The 22,839-nt window shown below is 38.5% G+C and overlaps 1 protein-coding gene across 2 annotated transcripts in view; it reads right to left on the bottom strand.

Annotated features, from left to right (window-relative positions):
- Positions 1-22,839, bottom strand: part of TBL13 (TRICHOME BIREFRINGENCE-LIKE 13) — a 260,977-nt gene that overhangs the window by 99,486 nt on the left and 138,652 nt on the right. The window contains exon 3 of one of the 2 annotated variants that reach the window (XM_089385831.1): positions 2,968-3,108. The exons of the other annotated variant lie outside the window; for it this stretch is intronic. Coding sequence (XP_089241957.1) covers positions 2,968-3,108 — 141 coding nt within the window. The remainder of the gene's footprint in view (positions 1-2,967; positions 3,109-22,839) is intronic. 2 annotated transcript variants of the gene reach the window in all.

Genomic DNA, 22,839 nt, shown 5'->3' with positions numbered 1-22,839 from the left:
TCTCCATCACCACATCAATCCCTTCTTATATCTTCCTGTTGGGACTCCAACGGCGAAGATTAAATCTTAATTGATGGCTCAGATCATTTTTGGATCGATCCATGTGAGTTTCTAGAGAATTCTCACCTTGACTTAATTAATTCTGATTAATTAAACAGTTTTCCTAAGTTTAGACTTAAGAAACATTAAAAAATAGGTTAATAATCTAATTAAGTCATCTCTAGGTGGAATTTCCATAAACAATTTTTGGATTTTGGAGATCTCGTATTCTAGCCTCTCCACCATGTTTCGTGGCTAGAACACATCTGGTGCTATAGAAATTAACAGCGTCCATGGAGGGTGGAGACCGAGAAGCCCATCATGGAGGAGGCACCTAAGTGGTTGGAGCAAGAGGATGAGGAGGAGGAGGAGGAGGAGGATGCTCCACTTGTAGTAGAGACAGATTTAGAGCAGGAGAAGGATATTGAATTTGAAAGTGTGCCAGAGATACAGCCACTTCTACCACGACCACCTCCACAAAGACTGCCAACTAGGGGAAGAGGCGGAAGACATCCCACTTCATCTTCCACATTCTCCCCAAGAGTTTCACCTTCCACTTCAGGCTCAGGCTCAGCAAGTCCACCTATTGCTTCTAGAGGAAGAATGACACCAGTGACCCTTGCCCGTAAAAGGGGTAGAGAGAACCATTGAAACTTGATATTTTAGTGCATCATAATTGCCTCGTAGGCTTGTAGTATCTAGATGCCTCATGATGATCATCTCATGAAATACACCTTTTTGTTTTGATGCAATTTTCTTCGATCTTATTAAGACTTGTGACTCGGTAGAGTCAAGACAGGTATCATATTTTAGTATCGATGTTTGATGTACCACTTGATATCTTATACATTTTACATAGTAGTTTTATCTTCATATTTACATGACAATGTGTTTATTTGATGTTGATGTTGCTTTAGAAGTTTAAAAATTTGAAAAAAAATGAGTATTTTTTTATTTTTCTAAGTTTCCCAATAATTTCCCCAATATTGCCGATAATTAAAATTTTGGACCCCCGGTGATAAATTGCTGATAACAATAAATGTAACATTGCAACCGACCACATGATTAGCAACATTATCTGGTATGACTTGCACACAACAAAACATGTTGCACACCTATTTATTGGATGAGTCCATCCAACAACTCGCATAGCAATGTTGCATCTTTAACATGTGCAGATGCACCAACAGATTTAATAAACATTGTCCTTGAAACAATTAACCAAGAAATTAAGGAGAGTTCTGCCGTTCCCATCTATCCAACCATCAAACATTAATGTGCATCTAGTGGATTCCCATTACTTTCAAGGTCCTCTAATCTCATGTTGATATCAAATTTTTCCTTTCAAGGGATTCAGCTTCTCAACTTATCATAAGGAGGGGCTTTATATACTGGCCCATCCATCCAACCATCAAACATTAATGTGCATCTTGTGGATTCCCGTTATTTTCAAGGTCCTCTAATCTCATGTTGATATCAAATTTTTCCTTTCAAGGGATTCACCCTCTCAACTTGTCATAAGGAGGGGCCTTATATACTGGTCCAATAACACCAACAACATCAAACATCGCCTGCAGAGCATATTGTTCTCAGCAATGCTAAACAGTTTATTCCTCCACGGAATACCCCTGCCCACAACCATATCTACTTCTTCCTTCCCCTTTCAACAACTAATTTGATGAAAGATTGTGCCCCATGTATGGTTCTCAAAAGAAAGAGACATAAGGTCCTTGAGAAAGGTGGTCCTCGATATGCTTGTGGTTCTTGAGGTTCTTGCTACTCCACTGGCTGTAATTTCAAGTTTTATAGCTGCTTTCTCTTCCTTCTTCCTATTATTTTCATTAATAGATTGATAAGCAGTTCCCCTGATTTCTCTGGCTGAATTGCTACATATTTGAACCTCGTGCCCTAGAATTATTCCAAGATGGTATTTCAAGTTGTCAATCACTCTTATTATTTCCTTTCCCATACTATGCAATTCAAATTTTAACGATTTGTCCTATCATGAGGTTCGCCATCTTGCCAAAAAATTCCAGTCTTTGGCATGTTGGTACGGTGATTATCAAACGTAAGACAAAAAAAATAAAAACGAATAAACACAAAATAATGTTCAGAAAAAAAATCAGACCTAAAGAACAATTCAAACTTCATGAAAATTCAGCAACAAAAGGTAAACACTATGTACATTGCAAACCCTTGCATAAACGTCAAAAAAAATCACAAGCTGGAAACTTAAAACACGCCTGGGAATATGAAAACAGCAGATAGAAATCAATCCCCGCTCCACAAAAGTTTTGTTAATGGTAATGAAAATGCTCAGTTTCTCTCCTATAATCAATGGAAAATGATGGAGAATCTCGTTTGCTCTTAATTGCTAGTCACTGAAAACAAAAATCACCAAAAAAAAACAGAATTTGGGTTTAGAAGTGAAAATTTCAGCTGCAATATTTTCTAAAATATTGCCAAAACGCAATTTTCAAGGGACAAAAATCACAGGGTCCTGGGACATTGTGCAAAAACGTAAACATCACAAACTATCATCAATGTTTGAAACATTGATCTGACTTCTTTGTTACTGTATCGATGACTCCTCCATTCAATAAGTAAAAAAATTATTTCTCTCTTCTTTCATGTTATGATTGTTGCTATGATCTTGTACTTTTAAATATCAATATTGCATGCTATCTTTTATATATTTTCTCCTCTTCTATGTCATTTACACAATAGAACTATTAGCATTAAAAAGTGTTGCAAGCTCAAGTCCTCTATCACTGTGTTACTATTTTATCTGTGCACTCAAATCCGTTTCTCCATGACAAAGATTTCTCATATAAAATCTAACGATGTTCTATAAACCACACCTGAAAGAAATGAAGGGGAAAAGGTAAAAATGGACTCTAGGTGATTAAAGCAAGAGATGGTTTATACCAGTGACCTGTGTTCATAATTAGCACGTCATGGTAACTAGGAGACTCTACCCATGTGCCATCTGGAACATCAACATCAACTCTAAAACCTTCTTTATATCCCAGTTGCTCTAAAGCTCCACTTTGACTCCAAGCAGACCACCTGTAAAGTATAAAAGAATACCTCAACATTTGAATGGTTCTCCAAGGAAAATATCTTAATGTTTGTCATGCCTAAAATAAGTTTCCTAGCTTGACTGTTTCCTATTTGAAATTCATTGCAGTGATAACACAATATGAACAGAGAGAACAATTTCACATTCAGAGCCAATTTCTTGCAAGAAAGAAATGTAACAACCATGCCACAACAGTATTTCATTTCAAATGCGAACATGGAAACAAGGACCATAAGTGACTGATTGACTTTCAGAATAAAAGAAGAAAAGAAACCACAAAGGCATAGTAACTGAAAAATGAAAAATACACCATGGGGAGTGTCTTTAGTGTTGATTTGGGGTAGCATCAGATGTGCTCTAGCCACGAAATTTGGTGGAGAGGTTAGGGCATATGAAATCTCCAATACCCAGAAAGGGTTTGACCAGATTCTAAACAGTTCAAGAGATATTAAAATAATTAATATTTTTAATGGAGTCCCTAAGTCTAAACTTAGGAAAAATAAAATATTAATAGGAATTAATATGAAACTGTGTTACAATGGTCCAAAAGACATGGATCAAGCCAGATCTAATCTTAGTCGTTGATTAGGGACTTAATCTCGGCCGTTGAGATGGCAACAGGAAAAGTATAAGAGGAGGCTTGAGGGTCACTTGGAGAACACACCAAATGATCAGTCATTCTATTCTCTAGAGCGGGGTTTGCTAAGAGAGATAGAATCAGTGATCAGGAGAGCAGCTGAGGGGCATTGAGTATAGAGAAACAGAGAAGGCAGAGATTGTGCCGGGAGAGCAGCACAGCAGCCAAGAAGAGTGACACAGAGCCAGCAAGGGCTCACACAAGGCCACGCAGAGGCAGCCAAGTGTGCTATGCGAAGCACCAGAGAGGCCAACGTGTCTGACGCAGAGGCCCAGAAAGCTGACACAAGGCCTCCTGGGGCTGACGCAGGGCTAGCGTGAGACAGAGGGGCTGATGCAGTCCAGATTGGGCAGACGCTGGGGTCGCAAAGCAGTTTTGTGCTAAAGAGCTGCCGGAAGGATTTTTGGGGGTATCAGCCAAGAGATTTCTCTCAAACTATGGGGTATAGCTGCTAAGGAAATTCTCCGTTGGTAGGCCAGTTTCGGCACCCAGATTGTACTCTAATATTGCTTAATAAGAAAACCCTCAGATATTTGCACCGATTTTCCCGCATTGGGTTTTTCCGGGGACATTGGTCCAAAAATAATGGTGTCGTGTGGTGTGTTTGTACTTGTTTCTTTTAGTTGCTAATCTGTAATATGTTGAGCATGCACTGGTGTTTATTTTCAGTATTTACTTTGTAAATAACTTGTTAAAGAAAAATAACAAGTAGGTAGGAACAAATCAGAAAAAGTGCATGAAGGGTTTCAAAACTAAGTAAGCTTAGAAACTTCAACTTGGTACCAGAGCATGATTTCAGATCACGAGAGGACTAAAAGACATCAGTCGAGCGGAGCAATAGCAATACAAAACAGCTGTCCCGAGGTGACAGAAGTTGTTTCTAGCATCGTAGAAGCCAAGGAAGTGTGACGCAGAGCCAGCCATAGCCATGCAGAAGAAGCTGGGAACTACGTAGAGCCTCAGAGAGGCCAACATTGCTGACACAAAGGGCCAGAGGGCTGACACAGGGCATCCTAGGGCTGACGCAGACCCATCCGAGGTGACACAGAGCCAGCGTGAGGCAGAGAGGGGCTGACGCAATTCACAAAGAGGAAATTGCTAGGGTCTAGAAGGCTGCAAGAATATTGCAGAGTGGAGCTGGTGAGGCATTGTAGTCAGAACATTACCTGACAGAACAGGGCCAGAGGAGTTGTTACCGAGGGTTTCTAGCCGAGGAACACGGATCAGCAATGCAGTTGCACAAGACGATCAGAGTAGGGGGCATCTCAACAAGCGGCAGAAGGATTTCCAGGAGGGAAGTAGAGGAGCGTCATGGCACTACACGGGGTAAGAGACCAGGATAGACTGGACGGAGCATCGAACTTCGCAATCTAGAAGGCCAAAATCTTATCGGTGTGTAACGAATAAAATATATATAAATGAATTCAATTTAAACTATACTATAATACTTTAATATAGTTTAATAATTTCGAATGGTTTAACAAATGTGATTGAATGGGATCCGATGGATAGACGCGACGGATCAGGGTTAACATGCAGGGATAGGGTTATAATGTGCAGTAGTGGCAACGATTTGCACTGAGAACAAGTCACGGTGGGTATTTGGAGCACAGCGGATGGTCGAGGAAGTGGACGACTTGTAGTCATATGGCGGTGTCTGGAGCACTGTTGTCGGATCTATTGAGCAACAAGGAGTGGAAGAATGTGTACAGTAGAGGTTATGGTGGGATGTTGTCACTTTTATACAGCTCGGGATACAACGAGAATAGAACCTCGCACCAAAACTAATACAAAGGATTCCTCCACAGGAGGTTGGCAACAGCAGCTAAAAAAAACCAGCAGATGGTTGTCAGCAGTTGCAGTGAATTCGATTGGTAGCAGCAACGGCTATTTGACAGACGACATCGTTGTTTTTTTTATATCATTTTTTTTTATATATATACATATACATATACATATACATATACATATACATATACTATCTATATATATATATATATATATATATATTATGAATATAGATATAGTCTCTTTTTTTTACCTGATTTTTTTTTCTAATAACCTTTGAGGTACGATGGAGAAACTCCCAAATTGCAGCGAAACGCTTGAATTATGACAGCAACAAAGTTGATGACGATTGATGGCCAAGGGCCGGTGACCGGAGAACGAACTCTGTGCAGCAGTGAAGCAGCCAAAGGATCGACTACTCTGATACCAAATGAAGCGAACAAAGTTCCTTCCATAAATTAATTGCTCCAGAAGACTTGGAATATGAAGTTATCCATTGGGGATATAAATATTATATTAAATATGTGAATAAGAATGAGAATGATTTACGATGAGAACGAGAGGCTTGCTTATATATCAGGCAAGTGTCTCTTCATGGACAGTCATGTCTCATTTAGACATGACTCTTCAGCCTAATTACTAATTAACTAATATTTATTTATGCTTATTATTATTTACATTATTCTACATAACTTATATATATTTTATTCATTATATTGCCTTCTTCCTCAAAAAGCTTTGTCCTCAAAGCTTGTCGATAAAAAAGGCTTGATCTCTTTTTTAGCTTCGGATGTCTTTCTCTCTCGGAATAGTCATCCTTGTCGATACAAGTTGATATGATCTTCTTAGTGACAAACAAAATTGTCGCACTGAGAAGAGATCAGACCATCCTAAATTAATCTTCTATATAGTATTCTGATCACTGGAATTTTGTAACGACTTGTTAGCATAAGACTGGATTGAGGTTACATCACTATTATTTGGAACATCAGTTTGTTGTTTCGGTTCTGAATGGTTCAAATATGTAGCATGGTTGATTCGTCTATTCTCATGATTTGGATGCCGATATGGGGCTTTACTTTCCCTTATTGGGCACGTGGCAATTTTTATATTTTCTTATGGTGAAGATGTTGTAGAGTTGGTTATGAAACATTCATTGGGGATGTTCATTGTCTGAACTGCAACATCTAAGTGTGTCGTTTCTTCAACTGACTTGCCTTCTTGAGTTGTCATATTCACTGGATCAGTATTCGTTCCCTTATTTTCAACTTGAACTGTTGCGACTGTAGATTTCGATGCTTCTTCTTGAGTGAATTGTTCCAAATTGTCTTTTAATGCTTTCTTATCATCCTTAAGTTTCTTAATTTGAGTGAGTAGACTTTGATTATGGTTTCTCTGACATAAAATTTCTTTGGTTTCTGATTCATCAATATTATTTTCAATGTTTTGGATTTTAAGTTTTTCATCTTTTAGATCTCTAATTTGTTCTAATAAATTTTTATTAAGGTTCTTTAAACGCAAGGTTTCCTCTTCCTGGTCTGATAAGTGCTTCTTGAGTCCTTTCTTTGTGACCTTAGTCTTCTTCACTTGCGCCAGTAATTTTTCGACGTGGTCCTTGAGACGAGAAATTTCTTCGTCCTTTTCCATTATTTCTTTGTAATGCATATCCACAAGATCTTTATGTTCGTGTTCTAATGCTTTCTTGTTTTACTGGATTACATCATTTTGTGGGAGTGATGATGGATGTAGAGAATGGAATAGGGATTCCCTTCTCTTTTTCTCCTCAACATATTGTCGCTCAAGTATTGTGATTACTTGTTCCACATCTCTTTGGAATTGTTTTTGTTTATTACTTATAGATGTCATTTTTTCTTCTTATATGGGCATCGATACTTCGCCTTGAAGATTATAGCTATCCCAGTCGACCCCAATGATAACCACAAGTACGAAGAGGCGATGGCGAGGTCCAAGTTCATTATCCTTGACGGGGTCAAGGATCATGTGGTACCACATATAGCCAAGAAGGAAACGGCAGTTGAGATGTGGGAGGCTCTCAAGAACCTGTACCAGCATACTTTTGTGTAGAGAAGAATGTTGCTCGAGAACCAGATGAGGTCGTATCAGATGAAGAAGGGTCAATCGATTGACACCTTCCTCGGAGGACTGAATGAGATCCGAGACCAATTGACTGCTATAGGAGCAACACCGGATCAGGAGCTTATGGTGAGGGCAGCCCTGAATGTTGTATCAAAAGATTGGGAAGTGTTTGTCCAAAGTATCCTAGGCAGGGAGACTCTCCCACCTTGGGACGAGATGTGGGCAGCTCTTTGCCAGGAAGAGATTAGACGGCAGTTGAAGACAGGTAGCAGCAGCAAAGGGATCAAGGTCAAGCAGGAGGAGGATGTGGCCCTAGCCTCTGAGGGAAAGCAAGAGAAGCGGAAGAAGAAAGATATCTCCAAGATCAAGTGCTTCCACTGTGGGGAGATGGGTCATTATGCGACTCAGTGCCTAAGGAAGAAGAGTAAGGGAGAGTCTTCCGAGACTAAGGCAACGCCAGCACGGGCAGAGAATGATTTTTTGACAGAAGATGATTGTGCCATGAGTGCACACGCGCCACTTGAGCGGAAGTGGGGAGACATCGAGCTGTAGTCAGGCGGACTATAGGCGATGAGCGGCAGGATCCTCGAGGTACCCAGCCTCTTGGATTAGACCTTGCTACGGGAGCCCCGACGAGGAGTAGCAGAACTGGTTGAGTGGATAGAGACAGATGCGGATGGAGCGACAAAGAGAGCTACAGTGCAAGAGTCTCGAGACAGCGCATAGCTAGATGGCTGTACTAGTGCGAGAGGCACAGGAGTGTTGCACCAATGCAGGACGGCACAGAGAGGTGTGCAATGGTGCGAGATGCAGGGAGTTGTTGCAGCAGCGCAAAAGTCAGAGAGGGAGCACTTGTCAGCGGCAGAGTTAGCTTCAGCATCAGTGTGTGTTTCTAGCCCAACAGGGAGGTCAGCTGGGAGATCAGTTACTTCTCAGTAACTGAGTTGCAGTGCAGCAGTGGGCGGCACAATGCAACATGATGAGAGGAGGTGCAGTGCAGATGCAGTGCTGGGAGGAAGGACCAGCAGTAGCGCGAATGCAGAGGGAGTTGTCGTACAGATGTAGCAGTGGCAGTGGCAGAACCATGGGCAGCAGTACAAGAGGCAGCAGTGCAGAGGATGGTGGGCAAGCAGTGCTAGCATTAGCACAGGTACCGATGTCGAATAATCAGAGTAATATTGAGTGAGGGGTATTGTTAGAGCACCGTCCTCGCTAAGAGGGAGTGTTGATTTGGGGTAGCATCAAATGTGCTCTAGCCACGAAATTTGGTGGAGACGTCGGGGCACATGAGATCTCTAGTACCCAGAAAGGGTTTGGACATATTCTAAACAGTTCAGGAGATATTAAAATAATTAATATTTTTAATGGAGTCCCTAAGTCTAAACTTAGGGAAAATAAAATATTAATGGGAATTAATATGAAACTGTGTTAGAATGGTCCAAAAGACATGGATCAAGCCAGATCTAATCTTAGCCATTGATTAGGGACTTAATCTCGGCCGTTGAGATGTCAATAGGAAAAGTATAAGAGGAGGCTTGAGGGTCACTTGGAGAACACACCAGATGATCAATCACTCTATTCTCTAGAGCGGGGTTTGCTAAGAGAAATAGAATCAGTGATCAGGAGAGCAGCTGAGGGGCATTGGGTACAGAGAAACAGAGAAGGCATAGATTGTGCCGAGAGAGCAATGCAGTAGCCAAGAAGAGTGACGCAAAGCTAGTAAGGGCTCATGCAGGGCCACATAGAGGCAGCCAAGTGCTGCGCAGACCACCAAAGAAGCCAGTGTGTCTGACGCAGAGGCCCAGAAAGCTGACGCAGGGCCTCCTAGGGCTGACGCAGGCCAAGAAAGGTTGACGCAAGGCCAGCATGAGACTGATAGGGGCTGACGCAGTCCAGATTGGGCAGACGCTGGGGTTGCATAGCAGTTTTGTGCTAAAGAGCTACTCTCTTATATTGGGCAGACGTTGGGGTTAAAGAGCTAGTTTCGGCACCCAGATTGTACTCTGATATTGCTTAATAAGAAAACACTCAGATAGCTGCACCGGTTTTCCCGCATTGGGTTTTTCTGGAGACATTGGTCCAAAAATAATGGTGTCATGTGGTGTGTTTGTTCTTGTTTCTTTTAGTTGCTGATCTATAATATGTTGAGCATGCGCGGGTGTTTATTTTCAGTATTTACTTTGTAAATAACTTGTTAAAGAAAACTAACAGGTAGGTAGGAATAAATCAGAAAAAGTCTAAACTAAGTAAGCTTAAAAAAATTCAACATTTAGAATCTCCAATGAAAAGAAAACATCAAAAGAATCTCCAATGAAAAGAAGGAATCAAAGGAAGAATGTATAAAATCCACTACTAGAGATCTAACTAATCTAAGCAAACCGACATAAATTTACAGAAGCAGTGGATGTGAAGTACAAATCTGAATACTCAACTTGAAATAATTCTTCCCATCTATAATTCATCATGCAAAATATGACAACTATACAACCCCCGAGGCCTTGCAAATAACATTTTAGGATTTACAATCGCTAGCTAGGTTTGCATTGGAATGGCTACATATTTCGTAGATGGAACTTATAATGCAAGCTTTGATAATAACTCTTCCTTCTAAATGGCATAAGTCAAGACACACTCATTGAGTAATTACATCATTATTACATAATAACATTTCATCAAACCATATGTATAACACACTAGAAAACAGAATAAGCTACAAGAAAAAATATATCATGGTGACTAATTTGGGACTAACATGGCTCTAGTGTACAATGATGCAAACCAACAACTTGTATTTTTAATGTTTATTGGTTCACCTTCCTTTTTCCCTTGTTTGAAAGGCAACCCTTTTGAACTCCATTGTATTCCATTTCTTTCTTTTCTTTGTACGACTAGTAACTCTGTTACAAGAAGCATTCTACACTTCTTCTTAATCTCTTCTCGGTCAATTCTTATTAGATTGATTAACAATGATGCTTGTTTTATCTTTGCAGTGTATACTTGTTATATTAGATTTGCTTTTGGACTGTGCCTTATAAATGTTTTGAAAGTATTATTTTTTTAAAGATAAGTCTCATTGTTCAATAATTTTCCTACTTGAATCTTCTTCTACTCCTTCCTTTCCACCAATTGGACTACCCCCGTGATTGTAGGTGGATGTTAGCAATGACTTATAAAGAGTGGAAAGCAACAAAACTGAGTTCAAATTCTAACCTCATTATGGCCTACAAGTCGGCCTCATGTTATTTCAAGTTGGCTAGGCCTAAAAAAGGCACCCATTCGACCCCCTTGGAAGCCTATATAAAGGACAGGATTCCTCCATCATTTGATAGATCACATTTTTCTTGTCTATCTTTGATCTAGAGAAGTTGGGATCAAAAAGAGAAGGTTGAAAATCTGAAGGAGGTATTGCTTCTTGGTATGGCACTTGATGTTGGTCTTGATTACTAGTTTGGCTATTATCTTGGTATGATTTTTGTTGTAATGATGAATTGAACTCTCTCTCTCACATAAGGAAAGATTTATGGATTTTCCCTTTGTGGGTTTTTCCCTGGCCTCAAGCCTAATTTATGTGTCTCTTGTCTCATGGTTTTTGTTAATGTTTGGTAGCATCGGATGTGCCCTAGCCATGAAAATTGGTGGAAAGGCTAAGGCACATGAATTCTAAAGAACACAGAAACTATTTAGTGAAATTCCACCCGGATTGCATTTTATTAAAATAATTCATATTTTTAATGGGGTTCCTAAGACTAAACTTAGGAAAATTAAAATATTAATGGGTATTAATCAAAATATGGGTGAAAATGATCTAGAAGGCAGATGAAGTCAAGTTTTAATATTAGTAGTTGATTAGAGACTTAATCTCGGACGTTGAAGTCTCAATGAGAAAAGTATAAGAAGGAGGCTTGGGGTTCATTTAGAAACACACACACAGAGAACAGATTGATCTAGAGTTCGATTTCTAGGGCTAGGAAGCTAAGAAATTAGAACTGGGTGATCAGTTGCAGCAAAGGGGCAGGGATAGTTCAGGAGTACTAACAGAGAGGCGGAGAGAAGCTTGTGGAGATAGCGCAGCAGCCAGGAGGACTAACGTTGTGCCCATCTGGGCCCACGCAAGCCTGACACAAAGCCAGCAGAATCAGAAAGATGCCCTCCACACAAAAAGACGAAACTGTCGAGGAACTGCCAAAACAGCCGAGAAGGTTGACGCAATGGGCAGAAGAAACGGCATAGGGCTGACGCAAAGCCTGAAAGGCTGATGCATGGCCTACGTAGGGCCAGCGCAGAGGTAGCCAGGGTTAGCTAATCTTGTTGTCGGATCAACCGAAATTTGCCGGGTGAAGTGAGGTAAAACTCACTCAGATTTTCCGCCATTGTATTTTCTCTGTCACTAGTTTGCCGGGAGGGCAACTAGCGTTTGTATTCAGAATTACTGCTTAATAATAGAAAACCCAAAGTGTTGTTGTACCGATTTTCCCGCATTGGGTTTTTCCGGGGACTATTTTGTCCAAAAATAACTATGTCCTATGTATGTTCTTTGATCAGTTTCCTTGTTTCATGTAATCAAAATTTAAGTAGTGTAGGTCGCAGAAGTAATTTGCTTTAGTATTCAGAGGAATAACTTGATAAATGTAATTAAAATCAAGTAGGTGAAGTAGATTCAAATTTGCTGCAGTAGGGGTTCCTTGAGGATTAGGAATTTTCACAATTTCATGGTTATTTTCTACTGCTCTTTCATGGTTTATTGGTTGATATTCTCTTCTATATAACTACTTAATGATCTTGATTGAATGCAATATGAAACTAATGCTAACTGATCATTGGAAGTAGTTATCTGTTGAAGAAAAAAATCATTTTAACATGTGCCTTTGAAAATCAACATGGTATTTGTTGTCGCCTAAAGTGTACACCAAGGGCCACAACACTCAAAGCAAAGGTTGTCACTCTAATCTTTGCCCACTCCATTCTAGCTATCTCCTAGGCAAGCTAAAGGGGGTAGTCCCTAAGGGGTGAAAGATGGATAATGAAGGAAAACTTGTTGGGAGCCAACAAGTTCTAGGAGAGGCACTGAGAATTATCTCATTAAGTTGGCTTAAATGAGGTTGATTGGGCAATGCTTTTAGGATATTCAATTAGATAAGACAATTTGTATTAAAGTTGTGACACCAGTGCCTTTAATAACAATGCCCGGATGAATGAACTTGCAGGATGAAAGGTTTATCAAGTCAAAAGATAACAAGTGCTACTTAATGAAAATGAGTTAGAGAATGCAATGCAAGCCAAGTTAGGCGAAAATGCAAGATAAGAAAACGAAAAATGCTTCAATGAGATTATGCAAAGTGCTTCAATAAGAACAATATGAAACTACCTGCAGACCAATATATCAAATATTGCTCACTAGATTATAAGATGTCAATTATGAAATCTCTGAGTATAAGAGAAATACATGCAAAAGGACTTAGAGAGCAATCTAGAAATTCCAAATAGAGTTTTCTTAGATGTACAATCATGAGGGTAATCAGGTTATTTAGTAATTAGGGACAGTACTCTCTCAATTAGCACAATTAATAACATACATACAAAAATATGAAAATGCTAACAGTGATCTCTAATGTGATCACAAAGATGAGATGCCAAGCACACAAAGAGATACAATGACCATGCAAGGATACAAATGCAAGGGAGAAGATGAAATGCAAAGCAATTGAAGATTAGCAACACACAATGACATGGGACGAGTGAAAGAAAGAGTTTGGGCAGCAAGGATGGGGTCGAGCAGCAATGAAGGAAGACGCGGACAATTGTAGAGGGAGCCGAGGATGAAGCAAGGAAACACGTGAGGGTTTGCGGAGAGAGAGAACTAGTCAAGGGAGAAAAGAGAAATGCAGAATTGAGAAGCAGAGAAATGGATAAATAAAGAGAAAAAACGCAGCAGCAGAAGAAAAACGCAGAGGAGAAGGGTTAGTAGCAAATGGAAATTTGGGCAGCAAATGGAAGGAGAAAAACACAGAGGAGAAGGCTGCAATTTCAGAGAAAAGAAAGAAAAACGCAAACAGATGGAGCAGCAAAATTTCAAAGGGGTTCAGGGCAAAAGAGGGTAGCTCCACAACCTTAAAAATCTTTCCAAATATTTATATTTTTAAAATGATATATTCCTGCTTCAAATTTCCTCTCAAGAAAACTCATAAAATCCCCAGATCTAAATTTTGAAACCCTCGAACTATAAATAACTTTGAATAATGTCCCTGCAAAATGGTATCGAGGCTAGATCTTACCCATGAGGGCCTAGATCTGGCTTCAAATAAAAAAATTCCTTCAAATCTAAACATGCAAAAACGAAAACAAAAATACCCAGAACCCAGATATACAAAAATAAATAAGACCCCAGAAAACCAAGTTAGAAAAAAAAATTCTAGATTTGAAAAAACAATACACATTTGAAACAAATAGAGGGCCCCATATGACTTAGGGGTCACTCACTCATTCCGATGGGTGAGGACCGGCAGGGGCTCGACTGCTAAGGAGAGGGTATTTCCGGTCAGATTAGACCCTGAGAATCTTACCCGCAGCTTCGCTCCTTTCCCCCGGAGGGTCAAGCAAGAAATTCCTCTCCCTTATGGTCGAGCCTGCTTACGCTATGCACAAAGATTGTAGATCTATCAGACCTGAGGAGTATGAGTCCAACTCCACTCCCAGATCTGATAATCTAAGGCTCTCAATAGCCATATCTATCAATTTTTCCACAGATATTAAAAAAAATAAAAATTTTAGATAGGTACTAGCCCAAAAACACCTTGCATAAAAGGAATTTAATCTTAAGATAAGTCTCGGAGCTTATATGAAGTAGGCTCTTCAGAAAATATATGCTGAGAGTTGGCTGGTCCAACGAGGACTATCCCCAAACACTCAACAAAAACCTGAGAGATCTTCTGCAAACACTAGATCAACCATCAAACCAAGTAGAGAAATAGAACAATAAAATTCTAAAGAAATAGAGATCTGCTAACTTCAATCAAAATTTAAAATGTTGCCCTAGATCCAACAAACTGAATAAGATCTCTGTATTCAGATTATTCTAAAAGAGCTATTGATTGATAGTTTTCACATAACATTAAGCAGAAATTAAAACAATATTACCATAGTTTCATGAAGAGGAACACCACCGCGAAGACTTTGCATTAATTTTGAAAAAGTATACAAGAGAGTGTGAGAGCCCAGTACACGATTCAAAGATCGAATGAAAAGACAGACTGACACTAACCTCTAATTTATAGGTAAAGTCTCCAACAACTAGTTGGCTTGATCTAGGTCAAATTAATCTCGACCATTCATAAAGATTTAATTAGTCTTTAATCATCACCGTCGAAATTATTTAATTTTTGAATAGAAATCGAATTTATCATTTAATTGATTTTTAATTAAATCAAAATTAATTATTTTGAATTAATTTACTCAAAAATTTGACTTTGACTTAACCACCAAGGCCCAAAGGTCCAGAATTTCTTGATTTCCTCAATATTCCCTTGGTCGGGGTCCTCCAAAAATTAACTTCTTTAAAACCCATGAATTTCACCATTGGAGAATTTAATTTTACCTAGGACACAAAATTAATTAAATTTTTGGCTTAGGATTTAAATTAAATTTTGCCAGAAAAATTTAATTAATTGACTGATGAGGGATTAATAATTTTTTCAACCCTATAACACTTAGCCATGGTGTCATTATGAGAGACCATGCACTACATATTTTTTACATGCAGATTTTACAATTCAATACATGAAGGGGGAACACCCGCTTATTATAGACCCCCAACATTTACCCATTTCTACGACACAAAACATGATCCAATAGACCAAGTAATCTGTAATAAAATAATTTAGCCAATTAGCTAGGATTATCCCCAAATTACTTTTACAAAGACTCGATAAAAAACACTAGGACTCACGTAATATCTTGATGACAAAATCCACCCTAGCTTTGAAGTGAGGTTGGAGGGAAAAACTCTATCGATCATTTGTGTCTAGAGACACAGATGAATTAGTGAGACAAAAAACCTCCTAAGGTAGAAATCGTCATCAAAATACCATGCTTACCTAGGTTGTTACATACATGATGGCAATACTAAGATCATTTACATTATAACCATGCAGAATGGATTTACAACTTTAACAAAATTGTCGGTTGATGATGAAATCTGAAAGGCGCAAACACTCGAACATGATAAATCCCTTTTGCGAAAATAAGGGGAGAACTGCTATGGGGTCATTGATACATGGTGGTCAACATCTGGCTCTACTTGGAGACACTTTGCTTCGTCGAAGGAATGTGAGAATCCAAAATCTACATCCAATTATTCAATTTATATTCATCAACCATCAAAGTAATAAAGAATGGTTGATGATCCTTGTTATCTGAATCCAAACTTTGCAAATATATAGGAGCATCCTGATAGTCAATTTCAAGTGCCTTCTGTTGAGAAACATTCACTTGAGGAGCTTCAATAACTTTTAATAACTTAGCTCTTTGGGAAGGAATCTTCAAAATCTCGGTGACAGGAACCCAGATTTTTGCATTATTAAACCAACTTCCCAAATCAACATCCAATCCAGAGTTTGAACCAGGGTTAAAACTTCGAGGGGGAATTTGATTTCCACTTTGATCCTTATCCCTTCTTTGATAAGTTAAACCCTTATCTTTAGCAATTTCCAAGACTTGCTCTGGAGAAGGCTTTTCACCAAATAATTTAACCATCACATCCTTTTCATGATCAAAATTATTTATACTAAAGGACGATGTGGAAGGCCTAACATCTTGACTGTTTTCCTTAACCTCCATCCAATCTTCCATAGACAAAGAAAACTCTTTACCAACAACATTTATTTGATTACTTGCCCCAAACATTCCACTATCCATAATCCTTTTAACTGTGGGGCAAGTAGCCTCCTCATGAAGAGCATCACAAGCCCTACAATAAGGCGGAGTTTCATCGACCAAATTAGTAGATTCAAGTGGATTAGGCAATCTTTGCTCACTAGATTGCCCTTTCCTCTGCCAAGCATTATTATTTCTATTGTTATTATTTCTAGGTTGGGAACTTTGAGGTTGTGACCTTTCCATTTGGACCAACCTAGATTGCAGAATACTTATCTCTTTAGCATGGCGCGAGATTAATTTTGCTTGGTTAAGCTACATTCTTTCCAGCTTTTGAAGTAATTTCTGCATAGGATCATCTTCAGATTCCTTAACTTCTTTACCCTTAGGCTCTTTTAGCCTTGTGGAAGCTCTATCAAAGCCCGAAATCTTAGATTTTCCAAATGCCTTCTTATCCTTCTTAAGCTCTTCAACTAAGGTTTGACGCTCCTTATAATCAAGAAGTTTAGCACGTCTTAATTCATAAGAAGTATCAACGTTAAAAGTATCAATGTAGAAGTCCTAGAGAGATTTATCAGGAGGTTTATAATCTTGAGGTAATTCCTTAACAATACCATTAACCCTTATGTTAAATTCCTCAACAGTTTCATTTTCCTTTTTCTTTATGATATTCAGGGCTTTAACAAGATGCCCTTCTTCCCTCTTATCTCCAAACTTATCCTTGAAGGCATTAGTAAGAGCTTGTAATGAATTGAAGGAATGATCAGGTCTTTCAGTGAACCACTCTAAAGCATCCTCTTCCAAAGAGAGCACAAAGAGCTTCATCCTCACATTTGTTGAAGGAAATGTAACTAGGTTCGGTCTTCATAAATGTACTTTTGATATTTGTATTTAACCAAGAAAAGAAATATTATTTTTATGATATATGTCAATGAGTTTCTTGCTCATTGAAGTAGGTATAGCACATGTTAAAGTGCTAGAGGTAAGTCAAAAGGTCAAAAGAATTATGTTAAAGACCTTAAGGGTATGTTACATTGTGTATAAAAGTCAAAGAAGTCACCTCCCAGCAAAGTCAAGTCTCCTCCTAGCAAAGACACCATCAAAAGAAGCAATGGCACCATTAAAAGCACCCATCGAAGCCAAGGAAGTCAAGTCGGACCCAAGGCAGCAAGTCGGCCTACAACTCAGCGTAAAGGAGGGACAGTCCTCTATATATAGAGGTTTTCCACTCCTCCAAAGAGAACACAATCATCTTTGAAATTAGCGAAGGAAGAAGTTGAGATAAAGTGAAGGGAAATAAGTCTAAAAGGGTCTACAAAGTGCAGCGAAGTAAGGAGGAAGAAAAGTGAAGGTAGAGGATTGTTTCTAGGGCTAGAAACAGTCACATGTGCAAAGAAAAGGAAGACAAATCTGCGAGTATGACAGGAGACAAACAGTCCATGAACTAGTGTTGTTTGGGTTTGAAACTAGGCCTACAAGGCCTCCCAAGTCAAGCGAAGAAGCCTATCTCTCTAGCGAAGGAAAAGGACCCTAATTCTCTAGGGTACCTCTCACACGTGCGAGAATTAGGGTTACAGTGTTGTCACACTAAGCCTACCACTATACATCAAGAAGGAACTCGATTGATCAAGAGAAGGAATGAGTATCCTTAGGTGAAGGATATCATTAAGTACAAAAGATAAAGCATTTCTTCTAGAAGATCTACTAACAGTGGAAGGAAGAACGAAGTGGAAGGAAGAAGGACGAAGTGTCGAGGAATGAAGTGCCAGAAGGAGGTGGACAAAGTGTTGGGGAAACATAGTGCAGAGAAAAGGAAGGACTTGACTTGTGCTTGGAGGATCTTCTAGTCAAGGGTCTAGGGTTTGGCATTGATCAAGAAAGAAGCTTCAATAAGAGAAAACTTACCAAAGGGTTTTCCTCTCAAGAGAAGAGAGGTTTTGGCCCTGGCAGAGAGCCAACATCTTGTGTTCTTGTTTTATGTTTAGATAGCAGTTTGATGAAGCACACACACATGTATTAATAAGAGAAGAAGAAGATTAAGCTAACAAAGACAAATTGTAAAAAGACTTCACAAATTGTTATCTAGTCCCGAAGAATCATTCTACACCTAATTGCCCTAGATTCTTCAACATGGTATCAGAGCTAAGGTGACACATCAAGGAAAGGGCATCTCAAGAACACTCATAAGGTGACTCATCAAGGAAGGACATCTACAAAAGTTGAAGCATCAAGCCAAGAAGTCTCTATCACATCAAGGACAAGAAGGTCTATCATCTATCATTCATCAGGGGAGACTACAAAGCTAGAAGAAGAGCCTTATATAAAGGCACCTACAAAGAAGAGCAGATCAAAGAGGGACCTACATCAAGCCACAAATCATCAAGCAAGCCCACTTGGAGAAGACATCTTGAGGAACATCAAGATTCAAGGAAAGAAAGCCATCAAGACTTCAAGGAGAAAAGAAGTCAACTACATTTCAAAATCTATCAAGTAAGTATATGTCCCCTTTTGAATATACATCAATGTATTTTTGCAAGGAAAGCAACAAATTGGTAGGTACCAATAACTTTCTTGCATGGAAGAAGAGCATTGATTTACTTCTCAAAGAGAATGAACTTCGAGAACATGTCAAAGGGAATATCACTATCCCTGCTAAGGAACAAACCCAAGCCTTAACCAAGTACAATAAGGATGAGACAAGAGCTCAAAGGATTCTAATAGAATCTATCAAGGACTCTCTCATTCCTTATGTCTCCAAATTTGAAACATCAAAAGAAATTTATGATAAGCTAGTAGATCTATTCTCGGTATCCACAGCCGGAGAAGTGATATCACTTAGAAATGAATTGTACAAGATGAAGATATCCAAGGAAGGAATAGCTCCCTACTTCATGAAGACCTTTGAGATGAGGGATCAACTTCAAGAGCTTGGGGAAGTCATGTCTGACAGAGAAATGACAATTGTAGTACTCAATGTTATACCTAAGGATTGGGGCAACTTCACATCAAGCATATATGCCAAGAAGAAAGCAACCACACTTAGTGAAATGTGCTCTCTATGCAAGACAGAGGAAACTAAACTTAAAGCAAAGGAAGATGTGGGATCAAAGGAGCAAGTATTTGCTACCATGGCCAAGAGAAAGGGAAAATTTGGCAAATTTGGTCCACGAAGAACAAACAACAAAGATATGTCCAAAATCCAATGCTATGGATGCCAAGAATATGGACACTACAAAAGGAATTGTCGTAAGCTTAAGAAGGACAACAACAACAACAAAAGAAAAAGGGAAGAAGCTCACATGACTCAAGAGGTGAAAGAAGAAGAAAAGAAGCAAAAGAAGGAAGATCCTCCAGATCTCTACTATGACTAAGTCAAACTCTTTACTTAAAGTCTTCTTTCAAGGTTTTGAGTAGGATAGGAGCATGTAAGAATAAAATATAAATTGCATGGCTAGAAACATCTTCTAGAATCTAGAAGCATGAAGTACATAGAGTTCTAGATACTCACGTAGAAGTAGCATTTATAATGAAAACAAAATGCATGGTTAGAAATATCTTCTAGAATATAGGAGCATGGTAGCTACAGCCCAAGATATTCATGTAGAAGGAGCATACCTAGTATAGGACCTCATCCACGATGAAAAAAAATTGAGCATGATTAAAAATCTTAGAAGACCTCCATCATCAAAAGAAAAGAAACATTTGCAAGGAAAGGGTTTTTAAGATCCTACGATGGAATCTTCAAAAGAAAGTTCATGAACCAAAGTAGATGTCTCGTTGGGAATCCCATTCATGGGATTCAAGAAAAGGATGATATGCAGGCAACCTAAAGCAAAAAGGGCCGCACCAAGGACAACCAAATGAAGCTAAGATGATTAAAGGAGAATCAAGATGAGGTATGTATGCATCAAATTTTAGTCATGTTACCATATGTATATTATTGAGTCATGGGAATAGTTCTATAACATGATCAAGTATGAAAGAATCTCTTTCATCTAGGACATGCTCGGAGACATGTACTACAATGCAATGAAGGTCAACAAAAGGATATGCTCACATGAGTATAAGATTACTAAGAAGCAAGAAGAAATGTTGACTAGTCCAGATTGTGTTGACCCTGCCGCCTACACCTACCTACAAGTTAGTGAAAAAAGCCTTCAACCCGACAAGGTGTGATTGGTGGCAGGGAACTCAGAGAAAGGGGTGTCACACTAATCCTGACTCTCTCCATTTGAGCTATCTCCTAGGTTAGCTAAGGGCGGTGGTCCCTAATGAAAAGTTAAGTTAAAAGATGTGAGTTTCTAGGAGAATGTTATAGTGAAAATGGATTACTTTTAAGGATTTATGAGCAAATATGAAGTGAGCAACTTGAAATAACAATGCCAATCATTAATATGATTAAAAACCATAAAACCAGTGCCTTATAAGGAATTTGCTCAACAATTTAAAGATATATTTGCTCAAAGTAAAATGCAATGCTCTCAAAAGAGAAAACAAAGTAACCTTAAAATGTAAATAAGAATTGTTAGCACAAGATATGTAAGATAGAAAATGCTTTTCAGATAATCAACTTTATAAATCAAAACATGTGAAACATATCTTGCCAAACCAAAAAATTAGTAGTTAACTTGGAAATGTAAAAGAAAGGAAGTACCAAACCAAGACATCAATATGCAATTAGACTTGAAACATGAAAAGAAAACATTTGTTTGAAATGATTACAATACTTGCTTTTGGAATAGACTTTGCATATGAAAACTCAAACCATCAAGAGACAAGTAAAGTAAATGTAATGGAAAGTGCTCTTGGTTAATTTTATTAATTAGCTCTACAACAAGATTACAATTTAACTCTTCAATCCCCAGACCTCACCCTCGCCCAATGATATGGATCTCATAGTGAGAAGTCAATAGAGGAGTAGAGAATCCCTAAGATGTCTACTTCAACCAACTTATGTTGGAGGTAAAATTTTAATGAGGCTTGGGGCCTTCTTACACTAAAGTGCCTAGATGAAATGCAAATTGTGTTAATTCCCCAAATTAAAATAATAATACATGCAAATGCTTCAAAAAGATTGATTTGCAATGCTTGAAAATGAAATAGTGTTCAACATAAGTTGCAATTATAACTTCAATTCGAGAAATAAAATTAGCTTACAAGTGATGCATGTGTTTCATCAATGAATTAAAATGATACAAGTAATTTGCTTGAAAGTAAAATTTGTTTCAAATAGACAATGACAATAAATTGCTCCAATATTCAAGATAACAATGTAACATAAAATTGAAGCATGTATTCAAGTGCTCACGAAACAATTTACCAAGGTAAATGGAAACGAATCAAAGTTTGTTAAGAGTATAAAAAGTTTGCATGTAAAGGATGAATTGCCCAAAGTAAAGTGTAAGCTTGTAGCTCCAAGCAACAATGAGAAAGAAAATGCAAAGCTCAAATGAAATTGTAACAAACTTTAACTTAATGAAATGTGATAGTGAGGTTGTGTTAATTCCCAATTAAAGTATGCATGTAAGTGAATGAAATATGCAAGCTTAAACCATGCAAATGTCAATCCACCCAAGAGAAGCCTCCTTCTAAATGGGGAGATAGGATACCATGGGAGAAATCCCAAGCTCCCACAAGCAAGTTAGATCTTTTATTAATATTACAATGAGAAGAGGGCCCTTCAAAGTTCTCAAATATACTTCAAGGAGAGTCCTCACAATAATTGCTTGAAACTTGGACACTAGACCTCTTTTCTTGAGAAAGTAGTGACAAGATCTAACAAAACTTATGCAAGGGAAACAAGGTGTGAGTTTCCTCCAAATGCCCACGGCTTAGAGAGGAAAATGGGCAGCGCTCTAGTCAACTTGACTTGGCCAAAATAAGCCTCAAAAAGGCTCACAACATCCTTGGAAATCGAAACCCCAACACTTGCCAAAGGTTCTGCAAACACTTGTTAGATGTTGTGGGAAATTGCTCTTCAAAATCTGCCACACGAGAGTTAGCAAACAATCCAAACAATGGCTACAAACTAAGTTATGTATTAATGGAAAAATCAGCAAGATAAAATGTATATGTACAATTATAATTTACAAAAGGCTAAGCTAAAGAGTGAGTAAACTCTCGTCTTTGCTTAGACATCTTCAAGCTCTTAGATAGCAAATGAAAGAAATGAAGTACAATGTTTTTTAAAAGAGATTTAAATTTAGAAATTCTTAGCTTGTGTACAAGCTATGTGCCGAAATCCCCGCAAAACCACTTTGTAAGATAAGACTATGAAGGTTCAAAGAACAAATGAGAGCTCCTTTAAGAATGTACCAAGAGTGGGTTG

Source organism: Pinus tabuliformis, chromosome Q (genome assembly GCF_031772625.1).
Source record: "Pinus tabuliformis cultivar Carrire ecotype Pingquan chromosome Q, CPIR1, whole genome shotgun sequence".
Lineage (NCBI taxonomy): Eukaryota > Viridiplantae > Streptophyta > Pinopsida > Pinales > Pinaceae > Pinus > Pinus tabuliformis.
The sequence above is the reverse complement of the archived record's forward strand: the minus strand, read 5'-3'. Positions and strand labels throughout refer to the sequence as shown.